Genomic DNA, 17,245 nt, shown 5'->3' on the forward strand with positions numbered 1-17,245 from the left:
TTTTGGGGGCCCAGAACCAAGTGGCCTTAAAAAATATGGCTTAGACTTTGCCCTCAGCTTAGAGTCTCGTTGAGGAGATGAACTGAGACTTGCAAGCTACTTAGAGAACAATGTAAGAATATGCAAAATTTAGATGTTAAGAGATGTGGTTTCGATTCCATGGAGAGTGAACAATCAAAGATTTGAGACTGCTGTGAGAACAGGAGCTCAGAAGACCTGGAGCAGATGGGAAGCAAGTGCATTGTGATGGGGTGGTGACAGCAAGGGCCATGATAGGAATCACAGAGAAGTGGAGTGTCTGAGGACAAGGAAAACAAGCTTCTGAACAAGCCTTCAGACGGTGTGATGCATTCACATTCCAGATCCCAAAGCCGAATCTGGGGATTAGGAAAGTGGTAAGGGGTGGGGGGGGGGCAGAATTAAGATGTCTTGTGGTCCAGCCTGACCCCTTGTTTACACTAGCAAAGAACAGGTTCCAACCAAACCAGAATAACTTAGTGGAGGGGCTCTAACCTCAGTTTCAATTATTCACTCTCTACCCTGGGAAACTAACCTGATTGGACCACATTACAGGGCTGGCTCTTGTGTCTTATTTCGCTTTGAGTTGAGCAGCAGATAGAGGAAGGGAACAGAGTGAGGACAGTGTATTTATTCTCCTGCTTCCCTCCCTGAGAGGTCATCCAGGTTAGCTACTGTCTCCACCAAATGTCACGGTTCCTCTTCATGACTGACCTCTTCCTGGTTCCAGAACATTTTGCCTCCTCTCATCTCTTCTGGCTCAGGGGCGGTAACAGCCCTACTGCTTCTAGTCCTGGTTCCCTGAGCCACACCCAGTTTCTGAAATAGTCCCTTTATAAATCAACCTTTCTGGAATAATTCTAATTTGAGTTTTTCTACCGGTTTTCTTTTTCTGACTGATATGATACATCATTCATTCATTCATTCAATAAACTGTCTTAACCCTTAAGTTTCAGCTACTATATTAAATGTTGAGATGCAGGTGTAAACAAGACTGGTATGGTCTCTGACCTTAAGCAACTCAGAGTTTAGTAGGAAAAATGGAAAGGATCAATTACCACAGGCTGTGCTAAACAGTCTACACTAAGTGTTGATTAACTCTGTCTGTAAAGGGCCAGATAGTAAATAATTTAGGTTTTTCCAGCCATATTTATTATCACAACTATTCAACTCAGTTGTGTAGCATGAAAGCAGCCATAGACAATACACAAACTAATGGGTATGGCTGTGCTCCAGTAAAACTTTATTTACAAAACAGGCTGAAGGCCAGGTTTGGTCTGGAAGCTACAGTTTACAGACTCCTGTTCTATACTGTGCCAGAGGTATAAACAAAAGCTTATGGGAGAGTATAGAAAAATCATGTTTTAAGGTTCAGGAAGAGCTTCCAGGAAAAGGTGATGTTTTAATCGAGACTTCAAGGATGAGTTGGCCATGGCCAGGTTGGCTGGCATAGGACTATGTGAGAGGGAGGAAAAGGATTCTAGGTAAAGGAAAGAGCACGTATAAAAGCCTAGAGGCATTACCTGAGGATAACTGCAAGCAGATTTGTTGGGCTGTTAAAGCATGTTACAGGAGAAAGCAGGACATTCCTTCTCTCCATCTTTCCTTCCTTCTTCCCTCCATTTGTTCCTTCCTTCCTTCCTCCATCCCTCGATCCCTCTTTCTGTCCTTCCCTTCATCCTTCTTTTATTCCTACAATAGGCCTTTATTACACACCTACTTTGGACCTGGTACTGTACTTATGACTAGGGACAGTGTGTTGAACAACAACAAAAATAGTTCCCTTCTGGGAACTTTATTCTCTTAGTAATCATGGCAGATAGACTATAGGGTAGGTTACATGATCCCTGTCTCCTAGTACCCGTATGTAATCCCTTCTCCTTGAGCAAAGCAGGACCTACTTATTTGCTTCTCACCAATATAACACGGCAAAGTGACAGGATGTCACTTCTGTGATTATATTACATACAAGTATAATGCCCATCTTGCTAGAGGACCTTTACTCTTATTACCTGTGATCAGCAAGTGGCCATATTAGGGAGGCCCATATGACAAGGAACTATAAGGGAAGTCCCCACAAAAGAACCAAGGAGGAACTGAGGACAACCACCAAGAGTCTGAAGTCTTCAGTCTAACAGACTGCAATTCTGCTAACAACATAAAGAGCTTAGAAGTGGTTCCATCCCAGTTCAGCCTTCAGATGAGACCACATTCCCCAACTAACAGCTTTGTGAGATCTTGAAGCAGAAGCCTCTGGTGAACTGTAAGGTGATAAACAGGAGTTGTTTCAAGCGACCAAGTCTGTGGTAAGACTGTTACACAGCAACAGAAAACTAACACAGGGGGCCACAGGCAACCATGAATAAACGACAGAACTACAGGTTACAAAAAATAAATATCCGAAAATCATTTCAGGGTGAGGCTAAGAGAATGAAAGTAAGCATGAGAGGAAGTGAAGGCTCTAGCAAGGGTGGTGGGAGGGGCCTCTCTTTGGTAGAGACATTTGGTCTGAGACCTGAAGGGAAAGGAGGAGCCAGGTGAAGGGAGAGGCTGAAGGGAGATATTTCCAAATACAGGAACAGAATCACAACGGCCCTGAGTAGAGCAAGCATTTGGAGGGTCTAAGCAACAGAAAGGTCAGGTGACTGGAGCAGAATGGGAGTGACTGGAGCAGATACCAAATGGGGTCACAGAGGCAGGGGGCACCCAGGCTGTGGAGCATCCATGGGGCAGCCTGCATGCTTTCAGCACTCAGAACCACAGAAGAGGTCAAGCAGGGAAGCAACTGGTTTAACAGCCCTCGGCTCTTTCCCCTGACATTAAACCTACCCCCACAACCAGATTTGTGTCCCCAAGATGCCAATGTCTCTCACAGTGCAGCAGCACTGCAGCCAGGTGGGCATCATGGCTATCCTCAGCCTGTCACGTTTAATTCTTTCTTCTTTCAGTCCACAAACCTTTACTGAACATCTTACAGATCTGGGACTCTGTGAGGCACTCTATCAACACATACGTCCCTGCTATCTGCTGGCCTCGAAAGCCCTCAACATCCTTTCTCCCTCCAAATCCTACCACTATGTCTACTCAAAAGATATGTTGAAGTCCTAACTGCCAATACCTGTAAATGTGACCTTATCTGGAAATAGGGTCTTTGCAGATGGAGTTAGTTTCAAATGAAGCCATTAGGGTGGCCCCAATCCAATATGCCTAGAGTCTTCACAAGACAACAGGACAAACACAGGGAGGACAGGAACAAACACCAGAGGCAGGAGCTGGAGTGAGGCAGCCGCAGGTCAGTGGATGCCAAGGACCACCAAGGACCAGAAGCTAGGAACAGGCAAGGAAGGATCCCCCCGCTATACACTTCAGAGTGAGCACGGCCATACCGATTCCTTGATTTTGGACTCTTAGCCCCCAGAAGTGTGACAGAATGTGTTTCTGTTGATTTAAGCCACTCAGTTTGTGGTACTTTGGTTTGGCCACCTCGGGAAACATATGGCTTCTCTTCAGGCTTTGCAAGGCCCCCCCAAGCCTCTTCTCTGCAGCTTTCCCAGCCTCTCCATCCCACACTGACTCTCCCTTCTCTGAACTTCTGAACTTCTGCATCATTTAGCCTCTGCACAATCCATTTTGGCCTTTCATCACATTTCCTTCCACCTCGTGTGTGCTGCCTGTTTCCTGTGTGTTTGTCTCGTCTCCCAAAGGACTGTGATGCTCTGTGGGAGCCAAAACCACATATCACACTCCCCTCACTTCCTCCCAGACACCTTGGATGAAGTGAGGTCCCTTGGAGACACTCAGAGAAATGTACACTAGTGTTCTCTGGATGCTGGGGTGAAGAGTTTTGTTGTTTTTTTTCTTAAATATTTTACATTTTGCTTCTTAGGACTGCCAATGTTTTCTGCAATAAATATGTATTACTCACGCACCCTTCCCTCTCTCCCCCGCAAAATGTTGGAAAAAGTGGCCTGGCTGAAATAGGACTTTTCTCATGGCTAAAGTGACCAGCAGAGCTAAAGCCATCTAAGACCTGGAAATCTGGCCAAAGGAAGATGTACTTTGATAAGCCCAAGGGCAGTTCTTAGAATCTGCTCAGATGGCCCTATGCTTATATGTGTCTTTCTTTCTTTGCTTTCTCTCCCCAGCCATCCATTCATCTTTCATGATAGAGGAGAGGAAACAGTATGTGTTCAAGAACCATCAAATCACCACCCCACTAGGTCATACGTGGCCACATTTCACTGTGGATCACCCTCACAGAGCTTCCCCTTCATGCTACCCGCCCCCCCCCCCAACCTGTACAACAGAGACATTACTGATTTATTTTCTGACTTTTTCACTTCATCCTCATCAGTTACATAACTACATACAAGTTTAAAAACACATACACGCATTCGGGAGAGAAATGACTGAATTTGATTTAAAAAACTGGCTTCACACTACCTCAGTTGTTTGGGAACTAAGCCTCCCTGGGCTGAATTTCTGACTTGGCAACACTCTCGCATATATAATTTTACACCTGCAGAAGTTTGCAGCCAGTGCTATACAGACAGCTACCTGCAGGGAGGAGAGGAGCCAGAGAGAGGGGCAACCTGGATGGTTGGATGTGGGGGTGGTGAGGGCCTTACAAGGAGGACGGGCAAGCATGGGTCTCTGCTCTTCCTCTCCCTGCAGCAGAAGGGCTCCCGGCTGGCCCCTGTCTTGCTCTGTTCAGCTTCATGCTCCAGCAGGAAAGGGCATACAGGGGGCATATCTAGCTCTTTGCTGGAGGCAGTAGAGTAGAACTTGTAAACTGGTAGCCCATGGGCCAATTCTGGCCTGCAGACATGTTTAGTCTGGCCCTTGATATACTTTTAACATTTATTAATTAATTGCCAATTTGGAAGCATTTCACATACAAATCTGGAATTCTAGATTGTCTCCAAAAAATCAGGTGATCTGACCCACTGGGCTCTCATGGCCACCGGAAACTATAGCTAAGAGGCAAGTGCCCATTTTGGATAAGGTATGGACTCTCATTCATCTGCTTCCTCACTTATGCCACCTGCTTGGCCCTTACAGGCACTGCAGTTTGAGATCCTTCTCCCTGCTCCAGAGCATAATGCTTAAGGAAGCAGGCACTAGAATCAGACAGCCTGGGCTCAAATTTTACCAGACAGTGGTAATGATTTTAGGCAAACTCATCCCTAAGTTTCTGTTTTCTCATCTGTAAAATGGGTATAATAACAGTACCTATTTCCTAGGATGTTGTGAGGATTAAATGAGATGAGAAAGTGATTTAGCACAGGACCGGTCATCTAGTAAATACCCAATATGTAAACATTGTCATTAATTTGTTGATTATTATTCGTACAAAACATGAGCAAAGGAAGATGGAGAATAGGTTAGTGAGACCTCAGTGCTGAACTAAACTCAAAGGCACGCATACTCCAATCCACAGCTCTCTTCCCAGATCTTCCTAGTCCACTCAAGCACACCCTTCAATAAAACATCCAGAGGGATTATCTCTCCCTTCATGACACACCCCAGGGCATCCCAGTCCTGACTCTCAGAAACAAACAAAAGAATAAATCCTTCCCCAATTCTTCCTACAATGACATATGACAATTTCTTTCTTTCTGAGCAGTAACCTCCAGGTAATGACTACATGTCCAGAAATCTCAAACCTTCCAAATTCTTCCCAGAAGGCCCATTCTTAAAACCCCTCTCTACCCTATAGAGGAGGGCATCTGTGAAAGGCTCCACAAATCGCTGGAAATTATGAAACAGAAATCTCAGAAGAGATTGGGATCAGCCTTTGAAAATGTGGCAAGAAATGTAAGGCACATGATATGGCAGGAACAATGCTATGTGTTCACCAAACAATTCTGTTTTCCTCCTAGGTAAACAGCAAGATTAAATTTCTGGGCACCCCTTATATCTAGGTGGGACCACCTGACTGATTTCTGATTGAAGAAATGTGGATGAAAGTGATACAAGCCATTTCCAGGCAAGGCTATAAAACATCCTTCACATTATACTCTCTTCCCTTCTCTTGTCTTCTTTGACATGTGTAGGCCATGTCTCAAAAATGATAGTGTCCTGTGATGGAAGGAACCTGGGTTCCTGAGTGACAAGATGGTCACAGCCTACTACCAAGACCAACTACACTAGACTCTGATATAAGAAAGTAATACAATATTATTGTGTTTTGCCACTGCTAATCTGGATTTGTTTCTGCAACATAGTCTTGTCCGTACTGACTGATACACATGGGAGTTTGGCAGAGTGGGAAAGAAAGGCCTAAGAAGCTAAGTATCCATGATTTTTCTCTGTGCTCTGTTTCTAACCCATAGCATGATTTTGGAAAAGCTACCTGCCCCCAACCTTTGAAAGGAGGAAAATAAACTGGTTGATCCCCAGGGTCAGAATCTCACTGACCCTGAATTCTCACCCATGAAAATTCTCACAGGCTTTGGACTCCATTAACACACATTACCTTAAATTATGTTTTTAAGAAGGCCACCTAAGTTCTAGTCAACAGAGGTAGGAAAGCTGCAGCCAGCCCACATTAGAGTCTAAATAAATATTTGTGGAGTAATTATTATGCAAGAGCCAATGTGTGCTGGGTGTTGACCATGTACTAAGCACTATTCTAAGTACTTCACATTCAGTGCCTCTTGTAATCCTTACAACCAGCCTTCAAGGCTGGTGCTATTATTAGTCCCATTTTATGAATGAACAAATGGAGGCACAGGGAGATTATGACCCTTATCTATGATCACAAGCTGGTAAGTACACCAAGGGCATTTATATTCAGACAGTTAGATGTCAGTGCCTGAGAACTTAGCAATCAATCAACTTGCAAAAAATAGAGTCCTGAGGGGTGAAAGGCAAAATGAAATGGTCTGATCAGAGAGTTTCCTTAACATACCCACAATTTTAGCTAAACCAGTAAACTCCAACTTTGTGGGAGTTGGGGCTGTATCTTACTTATGTTTGAATCTCCAGGGTCCTGCACAATGTCTGACATATAAAAAGCACAAATAAACATTTGTTGAATGGCTGAGTGATCTGAACCTAGCTCTTTATTGACATTTTTAACTGAGTTACATTTGTCTTTCATTGACAATGACTTGAGATCCAAATTCAGTATCAGTATTTCACTTGTACCAGTAAATCTGATCACCAGTTAGAACTAGAGTGATCATATAATTTCTCATCCAAACTTGAATGCTTTCGTGAATCAAAGGAGATGCCATTAATGATTATTTCAGGCAAAGAGGCAGAAATTAGGACTGTTCTAAGCAATTCAGCACAAGTGGTCATCCTAGCTACAGTCACAAAAACCCACAACAGAGGTGAGTGACAAAGGAAGTACTCCCAAGGGGCCTGACTGTTCACAATGTCCTTGTTCTTAAGGAATGTCCCTTCTTGTCCACTTGGGCGGCAAACACTTCAAAGCTTATACCATTTGGAGGACATGTCATGGTTAAGTGTCATTCTCCAAATGATGCACATCTCCTAACCCAACAGCCATAGAGCACACACACTATTAACTTTTAATATAGGTGCAGTAATCACTTTAAGAAAACAGGAAGGAGCAGCCCCAGGAATGCAATGATTGCTACAGGAATATAAACATGGATTGCATTGGAACAGACTACATACTTTGTATAAACACTAATAAAGTGAGTTCAGGCTGAGCTGTGACTTTAAAGGAAATTCTTCCCCATAAACATGTCCTGCCATGCCCTAATAACTCTTTAATTTGATGCACATTTGGGAAGGATGATGCGAAGTAATCACAGAATAATGTTAAGGTCTGTTGCGAAGGAGGAGGGGGTGGAATGTGATGCAACTTGGAGCTAACACCATCTACCAGAGAGTTGGCTCCATTGCTCATTTCACACATGGAGGGAATTTGCCGAGTGACATGCAGGAAATCAGAGACAGGTCTTTGCAGGTTCAGCACAAGAAGATTCTGGGTGTCATCTGATGGTTCCATTAGAGGACTCTTGGCCAGTCCATTTCTGGCCTGCTTTCTCTTGCTGGAGACAGCAAAAGTGGCTTCTACTTGTATGTGGACTCTCTACTTCCTAGAACAAGGCTCTTCAAATCTCAACTAGACTATAAGCTCCTTGAGAGCAGAGAATACTTCTCACCTATCTGGAATCACCCATCAGGCTGACATGGCCCCGTACCCCTGCAAGAAAGCAGAACGGCACAGAGCTGAAGCTGTACCATCGGGGATCACGACACAGTATAACTGTGTGGTTGGGGCAAGCAGCTCTGCTCATGTGAGGATGGGGTTAATAGCACCTACTGAACCTTAGCAGGCTTTCAAGATGATAAAATATTCAAGATAAAGGGCCTGATAAATTAAAAGAGTTGTACAAATGTTGGAAAGTATAACTGCTGGAAAGCATAATAATAATAATAAACAATAATAATAATAGTTTGGCATGTGTTGATTTATCACTATGTGTCAGGTACTGTTCATCTCCTTTGAGTTCCCACAGAAATTCTAAGAGGTGGGTACTATTATTGGCCCTGTTTTACAGAAAACTGAGCTCCCTAGAGGTTATGCAACATCCCCCAGTTGGCACATCTAAGTATTATCCACGAAGTAATGATTTTGGAAGGCAGGCTAGATTGTCAGGGCTCCCTGCTCTCTGCTCTCCTACATCACAAGGAATTGAAGGAATTAAACGAATTATATCTGTCTACTTTACCATGAACAACCAGAGGGCAAGGGTTGTGTGGGAGTCTCCTGTACATCTCCAGGATCCAGCAAAGAATGGGAAAATTAAGGCTTTTGGATCAAATGACTAGCTCCTCCCTCACCCAGCCACTCTTACTTGTGTACCAACTCTTGGCATCCATAACCAAAAGCATCATTGTGCTTCTCTGCTCTCAGCAAGACAAGAGGCCTCAGCCTTGTGCCCTGGCTGCCTTGAAATGTAGCCCAAAGAGCTCATCTATCTAGGCAGGTTCTCCATACCACCCACTGCCCCCCCGCCCCCATACCCCACATACACACCAGGCTCATCTCAAGTCTCCCATTTGTAATGCCTTCTCCCATGGACCAAAATGAATGTAGCTAACAGGAAGCTTGGCTGAGGAATAAGGACCTTCTTTAATAGTGTGCTAAAGAAGAAGAGCTAGAAAGGAAGAGGATACCTTTATAGTACACCAGCGGGGCAGTGATGGACCCACCAACCCCAGTCAGGTGGGAGCCACTTTCCTGCATCTGGCACCAATAAAATGCCTAGGGACAAGAGCTAGGTTGGGAGAGAGAAGGGCTCATCTGATTCTCCAACCAGTCCTGCATGTCCAGACCCAAAGAGGCAAATATCCCTTTCATCATTCATGAAACCATATCTTGCTTATTATGACAATTTTTAAAACTTCTCTGATGATTCCTTTGAGAATCCAATTTGTTTCCTTTGTAAAGAGGAAACAATTCTCTTCTCAGTTTGGGAGGTGGGGGACATTCCATTTATCTTCAGGGGAAAATCTGTTTCCTATTACGAATCACATTCTGTAGGTCTATTTGCGAAGAATAAATCTCTACACTTCATGCAGAAAAAAAAAAAAATTCTCTTTTCGCTGTTCTACAAAAATCCCTGAAGGGAGGCTCCTGCCGTCTTCTAGCAATTGTGACAAAGACTGGATTTCCATCCCTTGCTTTGAGTAAAGGGAACTTTTTACTCATTTTCCGAAAATCAGTATCCCAGAATCATCTAGTATACCTCAGAGAGCCTACTATGCAGTAATTCGTTCAATCAGCATTTATGGGTGGAAACTGAGGGTCAGGATCAAGAGAGATCCTGGGAAGCCATGGATTAAAATAAATACATAACCTTCCAAATCCCTGTACTCTGGGATGGAGGTCAGCAAGCTATGGCCCACAGGCCAAATCAAGCCCACTGCCTGTTTTTGTATGGCCCATGAACTAAGAATGGCTTCTATATTTTTAAATGGTTGAAAAATCAAAAGAAGAATAATATTTCACGACACATAAAAATATATGAAATTCAAATTTCAGTACCCATAAATACAGTTTTTCTGGAACACAGCCACACTCATCTGTTTATAGACTGTCTGTGGCTGCTTTCGTGCTACACGGGCAGAGTTGAGTAGCTGCTATTGAGACTGGTACCAAGGGCCTAAATATGTACTTTACAGAGAATTTTTGCTGACCCCTGATCTAGGAGCTTACAAAGTCTGGCAGGTTTGAAAACAAGGAAATATCAGTGTTATAACTGAATGTGTCTCCCCCAAATTCTTCTGTTAAAGTCCTAATCCCCAGTGTGATGATGTTTGGAGGGGGTGCCTTGGAAGGTAATTATGTTTAGATGAGGTCGTGAGAGTAGAGCCCCATGAGGAGATGAGTGCCCTTATAAGAAGAGGAAGAGACATCAGACCACTCTCTTCCACATGTGAGGAAGAGAGAAGGCAGCCATACCCAAGCCAGGAAGACAGCTTTCACCAGAACTCAATCGTGTTTGTACCCCGATTTCAGATTTTCAGCCTCCACAACTATGGGAAATAAAAGTCTGTTGTTTAAGCCATCCTGTCTATGGCATTTTGTTATAGCATCCTGAGCTAAGACAGGCAGCATTCACAATAACCAGAAGAATAAAAACCACAATATTAACATGGAGGGTGATGCATAATGCTTAAGTATGGGCACCAGGGTTGGACTGAAGCTTATTCTGCACCGTGGCTGACTTAGTATCATGATGCAGGGAGTTATTTAAATTCTCTGTGCCTCCATTTCTCTATCTGTAAAATGAAGACAATCGCAATGTCCTCTTCATGGGTTGAGAATTAATCTAGTGTATGCATATCAAGAGGACAGGACAATGCCCAGCCCATAAACGCTCAACATCCCTTTACTCTTATTATCACCACTCCTGCTGCTTGCACAACTTCAGGAGATGCTGTTCAAGAGCATACAGTGAGAATGGCACCCCTGAAGGACATAATGTGCATAGTTACCCAGGAGTTCAGCAATATGGTGGCTCTGATTACAGCTAATATTACAATGATGCCTGCACAGAGTTTTGAAGAAAGAGGGGAGCAGACACACCATTCCAAATGGAGTGGGTGGTTGCCATGTATTTTTATTGCCATGTCATTCACTTTTCCATTATGAAAAGAGACTCAAGAAGACAGTATTAAATGAACTGTGGGGGACTCCAGCCCAGACCCCCAACTTCTATGCCTGTCTTTCGCTCTGCCCACAGTCTCTGCCCAGTCATTCCAGGGTGGGTCTCCAATGCCCACTCCTACGATTACACCTTGCTCCTGGTCCCCCAAACTCTCAGGCTGTGGACTATTTTAAGCCCAAATTAAAGACTCCTCTTTCCTGAATGGTTGCAATTTCAGTCTGTGGTTTGTTCACTCTGACGTGGCTTGGGGCCATGGTGTTGGTGTGTGGGGCACTGCAAAGGGGTAAATTGTTTTAGGAAGGAGGCAAGGGGCTTTGCAGAAACCATTTCACTGCAGCACACTCACTGTGGAAAATACAAGCACATGGATGAACAAATAAAAAGAGAACAACAGTGGGAGAGTCCCATATATCTGGAGAACAATGCTAAAAATAGCACCATGTCAGAAGCGAGCAAGCACTAGAAGCTATGTAGTGCTTCAAACCCCAGAGAAAGGGACTTGCCATTCAAATTCCATAAACACAAGTGACTTGTTTCTTCACAAGCCTCTTGCTGGAAGGACCTTTGAGGCTCTGACCTTTGAAGGCCTCGTGATCCACAGAAACCTTGCCATTGACCCTAGTACTGCAGAGTAGAGCTCAGGAAACTGAGACCACAGGAAAAGCCTCTGGGGCTTCCCCCTGGGAAATCTGGGTCCATAGTTCAGTGATGGATAAATGAACACAGTGCTGGGTAAGGTAGGCAGGTGAGGAAGAAGGAGACCAGAAGGAAACTGGGTGGGAGCAGGACAGAAATCTACCAAGCTCTCCTAAGTCTAAGTTGAAGGAAACATGGGTAAGTGTGCTCAGGATCCCTCTCTGTTCCTTCCTCTGTCCTTTGCTTCTCATGTTCCTAAGGGAACATAAAGGGAGAGTGAGGGCAGAGTCGTTGCAATTTCTTCCCTATCATGTTTGCAGTCTCATTAGATGTTTCCACCAGACCAATTCCTGATTCCTGATTCCTGGTCAATTCCTGATTTGGCCAGTTGCATTCTGGAAGCTTTCACAGATGCTCAATGTAGACTCCCTAAGCAGCAACTGTGGGTGCAGCTGGCCCCAAAAGACAACACCTCCAGAATCATGAGTCCATTCTGGAATTTAGGTTTCTAGACCTGCACATAGACATGAGGGAGCCTGCAATCTTTTGGCTGAGTACTCCCCACCCTAAGTGGCTAGAAGTGGGTGTCACATTGGCTCCCCACCATTGAATCCCACTGTACAGACCCTGTTTTGTTTGCTTGGAAAACAAGGGTTTTTAAATAATGAGTTTTTGCTGAGCGTGTGGTCCCCCGTTCACATATGCCCTTATGAGCCCCCATCATTCCCTATGTCTTCACAGGCAGCCCAATTCACCCATTTATATTATCTATCTGGCTCAAGTACGTGATTGGATTTGATTCCAGACTTTATCCTGACTAAATGCTTTCCCACTAGTGTAACCAAGTCTCAGGAACTAGTCCTTGCTCCAGGGCCCAGCACAGTGCCTGCCTTACCTAATACAACCACTCAGACAACAGTGGGTGATTTGTATGTACTAACGTGATTGTGTCTCTCACACACAGCTTCTGAGAGGATATGACAAGAGAGAAGAGAAGGGAAGAATTACTCACCCAACCATCTCTCTGGGATACTTGATGCTACAGGTCCACTGAACCACACCCCAAATGCCCAGGGACAAATTGGTGGAGATGGCTGTAGGTGAGCCAAGTCTTGGCTCCAATAAAATTGAGAACAGCTGGCACTTCTGAATACCCTAGTCCCTGGGGGCCTGGGCTGAGTGCACACTGGTAACCGCTAGCCCTTTCCCCCTTTTCTTCTTGTCATGCTTAATTACACCAGGATTATGCTGAGTCAAGCAACCTGTTAGGGTGGGGGCCCAGGCATGACCTTTCCCATTGCTCTCAGCCAGCTCCTGGGTCTCAAGTAGCCGTGTGCATTTCCACTGAGAAACCTAAGAATAAGCTCAGCACTGATGTGCGTGATGCCAAATACTAAGCCCCACACCTCAGCCCCTGGGAGGACGGCCCCTTCTGATTTGAGAGTGAACAAAAGGGCCTTGCAAAAGCCACACCACCTGCATTCAGCCTTGAAACAGAGCCTCCTTGGCCACGGAATGTGGCAACCAACAGTCAGCTAAAGGCAGCCATGGGAGACAGAGGCAGGCCTGCTCAGCACTCTCAAGTACCCTCTGGCTTTGCCAGGGTTTTACCCAAGGCTTGACTTCTAGTTCCTGTACCCTTATTCTAGCGTCAGAGAGGATCACTCTGTGCCACTCCAGGAGCGCATAGCCCTGCACTTCTCTACACACATGTGCACTCATATTCACATACATGCACAACCTTCTACAAATGCTCAAGAGAAATTTATGCCACCAAGTGCTCTAGATCAGGGTTCCCATTCTTGGATGCACAGTAGAATCACCAAGGGATCTATACAAAACTTGCTGCCCAGGCCACACTGAGAACAATGAAATCAGAATCTCCAGGGGTAGGTATCAGTCATCAATATTATTTTAAAGCCCCCCAGGTGATTCCAATGTGTAGCTAATGTTAAGAATCATTGCCCTGGGTAAACCAAAAACCCTGGAAAATTCCATCCTCCAAACTACACTTTGAGGCTGAGCTCCCAAGCTGGAACTGTGCTCAAGATATGAGGGAAACCTGAGGTTTTTGGTCACAAAGCCACAGAGATTGAGGATATTCATTCAACAGGCACTACTGAGCACCAACTATATACTGGGACCTCTTCTAGGTATCTAGAGATTGTCTCAAGAGCTATACGTGCAGAGTTCAAGTGGCTTGTAAATTCGGTCTTAGCGAGGCTGGTCTCTGAATCAACCAACCGACCAACTGACATTTACCTAACACCCAGTGTGTGCAAGGCTGGCTCTGTAAAAGATGCTATGAAATATCAGGTGAAATTCCTTTTTTTTTTTTAAGAAGGTGAAATTTCTGACCCCCAGGAGTTTAAATCCTACATGGCAAAGCCTATTTGCACATGGAGAAATAAAAACATGGTATATGAAGGAGAAATGAATATGTGATCAAACAATTCAAAATGACAAAGACACATCAAGCATCTACTTTGTGCCAGGTACTGTAATGCAAGGAGAACAACAAAGATAGGATCCTTGTCCTCAAAGAGCTTGGATTAGAACAGTGGTTCCCAAAGTGGGGTCACCCAGCCAGGAGCATCAGCATCACCTGGGAACCTATTATTCGAAATGCACATTCTTCAGCCTCATTCCAACCTCCTAGATCAGAACTTCTGGAGGTGAGGCCCATCAGTCTGTGTTTAAACATGCCCATGGGATATCTGAGTGGCTCAGTCGGTTGAGCGTCTGACTTTGGCTCAGGTCATGATGTCGCGGTTCATGAGTTCGAGCCCCGTATCGGGCTCTGTGCTCACAGCTCAGAGCCTGGAGCCTGCTTCAAGTTCTGTTTCTCCCTCTCTCTGCCCTTCCCTCACTCATGCTCTGTTTCTCTCTCTCCCTCTCTCTCTTTCTCTCTCTCTCAAAAATAAATATATGTTAAAAAATTATTTTTAAACAAGCCCAGGTGATTCTGATGCCTCCTCAAGTTTAGGAACCAATAGTTTAGAGAACTAGTTAATGCTACAGGCATTGAGAAAGGGAAGAAAGTTCCTCGGATCAAGGGTTGATGAAAGGATTTGACTCCTGGCTCTGACACACTTCTTGGAACCTTAAGCAACTACTTTAGCCTCCTTATGGCCTCTATTTTGTCAACTGTAAAGTAGTAATAAGCAGTAAGCGGTAATGAGGTCTACCATGTAGAGTTGTATTATGAGTACCTGGGTAATGTGTAAAAGTCACCACAACAGTGCCTGGGGTCTAGTAAGTACTCCATAAGTGATCTCCAGCACTAATAGTCATGGTCCAAAGGAGCTGTTGAGCAAATGAATGTTGACAGAGTGAATGAAAGAATGAACTAATTAATTAATGCATGATTGATGGGGACTGGATTTGGCAAGCCTGGAAAGGCAACAAAGAATGGGGACTTCATTCTTGGGCAAATGGGGAGATTTTCAAGATGAGACACAGGCTTCTAAGACTGAGTGGTCATAACACATGATAGATCTTGAGACTGGCATCTTCCTGGGTCAGCTTGCAAAGCAATCTCAAGGAAGGTTTTCCCGCCATAGCAGCCATGTGTTGCTTATGCACTGGGGCTCTGGAGTCAAACTATCTGGGCTCAAGTGCTTACTAGTTGGGTGGTCTCAGATGAGTCACTTAACCTCATTAAGCCTCAGTTTTGTCTTCTGAAAAATGGGTATAATAATAGGACCAACATATAGAGTTGTGAGAATTGAACACGATAACTTGCATAAAGCAATCAGCTTGGTGCTTTAAATATAGCGAGCCATCTCTAAAGGTTAGCTCTTTGTATCACGGCATGCAGCTGGATGCTACCCTGACCTCTACTAAATTACGACTGGCTGGGATTTTTCCAGCAGACCAGCATCACTATGCTTGAGTGCCAGATCCAAACAACACAAAATAGCTGTTGGGTTTCTTCACACCAGCAGTAGCTGCCAAGTACTGGACAGATGCTTACTTGCAGGTTGTATGCAGGTACTTCTCATGAATAGGGGCTGTACAGTGAACCCTAAGACCTAACTACCACTGTGCCCATTTTGCAGATAAGGAAACTGAAGTTTAGTGACTCATCACAGTTTTACAACTATCGAGTGTCAAAACCTGGATTCGAATGCAGCCCTAATTCCAAACCCCACGGTCTTTCTACTGTCATGAAATCAGCTCCGGACTTCCTCCACAGGCTGCCTAAGAATCTTTCCAAATGGGGTCTACCCCCCGAGTAGTGTCAGAGGGCCAGACTCTCTCATGGTGACACTGTGTCACACAAAACATAAGAAGGGAATACAGCTCCCAACTCTGAGTCTGAAAGGAAGTCACAGGTGGGCTGACAGCAGGATGGTGGACACTGCAGGAGATCAGGCTCTTGGATTCTAAGACGGACCCCCACTTGCTAATAATGATTAAATGTGTGTATCAGTCAAGAGGGAAAGGGTGTTGGAGGGGAGGAGAAGAAGTGACTTTCTTTCCCACCCAAAATGGTTATCTAAGCCTCTGTGCACAGAAGGAGCACAACTAAATGTAACACAAAACTCACACCAGCTTTTAGAAACCATTTTCTTCGAAACGAAGCTTTTGGCCCATGAGACAACGCAGCAAGATGAATCCCTCTCATCTCTTCCCAGTCTATTTCCTTAAATGCCAAATTGTGGTCTGTCTTCTTCCCCTTAGATAGTGGATAGCATTCTGCCAACAGCCAAGGAGATGTGTAGACCCACAACGCCTCTTCCTGAGGATTTGAACGATGTCATGAATAAATGGAGAGAAGTATGGTTGGCCTCTCGTCTGCCCTTGAGAGCTTCGAACAAAGATTCCTGGAGTCTAACACCAACACGGATTCCAACCTTTTACCCATTTTGGTTCCACTGGCCCAGAAAGCTGTCTGAATGCTCCCAACCAGAACAAAGAGGACACTGCTTGGGTGCTTTCTGAGTTTTTGTAACAATCACTAACACTTTGCTCTCCCTCAAATCTTATATTTACCTGCAATGGGCCATGTTACCTCCGGCTGACCCCACCTGCCAAAAATATTACTGCATTTTCATATTTATTGTCTTTGTGTTCCACAGTTGCCATGGTAGTAAAATTTACACTCAACAGCCTCACTGCCATTTTCAACTACAAATGGAATTAGTCTGTTCCCAGTTTGGTTCAGCAAAAAAAGGAATATGCATGCACTATATACCAGGCCCTGTGCTAGGTGTAAGGCCTGGGTGCTGAGATGAATAAGAGATGTCTGTAAGATTTTGCTCTTTTACAGAGAAGACTTTTTGCTTCTCTTGTGATGAGATTATTTTTTTATCATCTTTTGGTAAAATATATGTAACATAAAATTTACAACTGTAACTATTTTTAAGTACATAGCTCAGTAGCATTAAGAACATTCCCAATATTACGCAACCGCAGTCACTATCTAT

The 17,245-nt window shown here is 44.4% G+C and overlaps 1 protein-coding gene across 3 annotated transcripts in view; it reads right to left on the reverse strand.

The window, feature by feature from the left end:
- Positions 1–17,245, reverse strand: part of SLIT3 (slit guidance ligand 3) — a 687,161-nt gene that overhangs the window by 557,749 nt on the left and 112,167 nt on the right. The window contains exon 1 of one of the 3 annotated variants that reach the window (XM_060634985.3): positions 16,812–16,852. The exons of the other annotated variants lie outside the window; for them this stretch is intronic. Within the exon in view, the coding sequence (XP_060490968.3) occupies positions 16,812–16,825 (14 nt within the window). The 5' untranslated portion in view covers positions 16,826–16,852. Of the gene's footprint in view, positions 1–16,811; positions 16,853–17,245 lie in introns of those variants that run through there. 3 annotated transcript variants of the gene reach the window in all.

Source organism: Panthera onca, chromosome A1, assembly GCF_046562875.1.
Source record: "Panthera onca isolate mPanOnc1 chromosome A1, mPanOnc1 haplotype 2, whole genome shotgun sequence".
NCBI classification, from domain to species: domain Eukaryota; kingdom Metazoa; phylum Chordata; class Mammalia; order Carnivora; family Felidae; genus Panthera; species Panthera onca.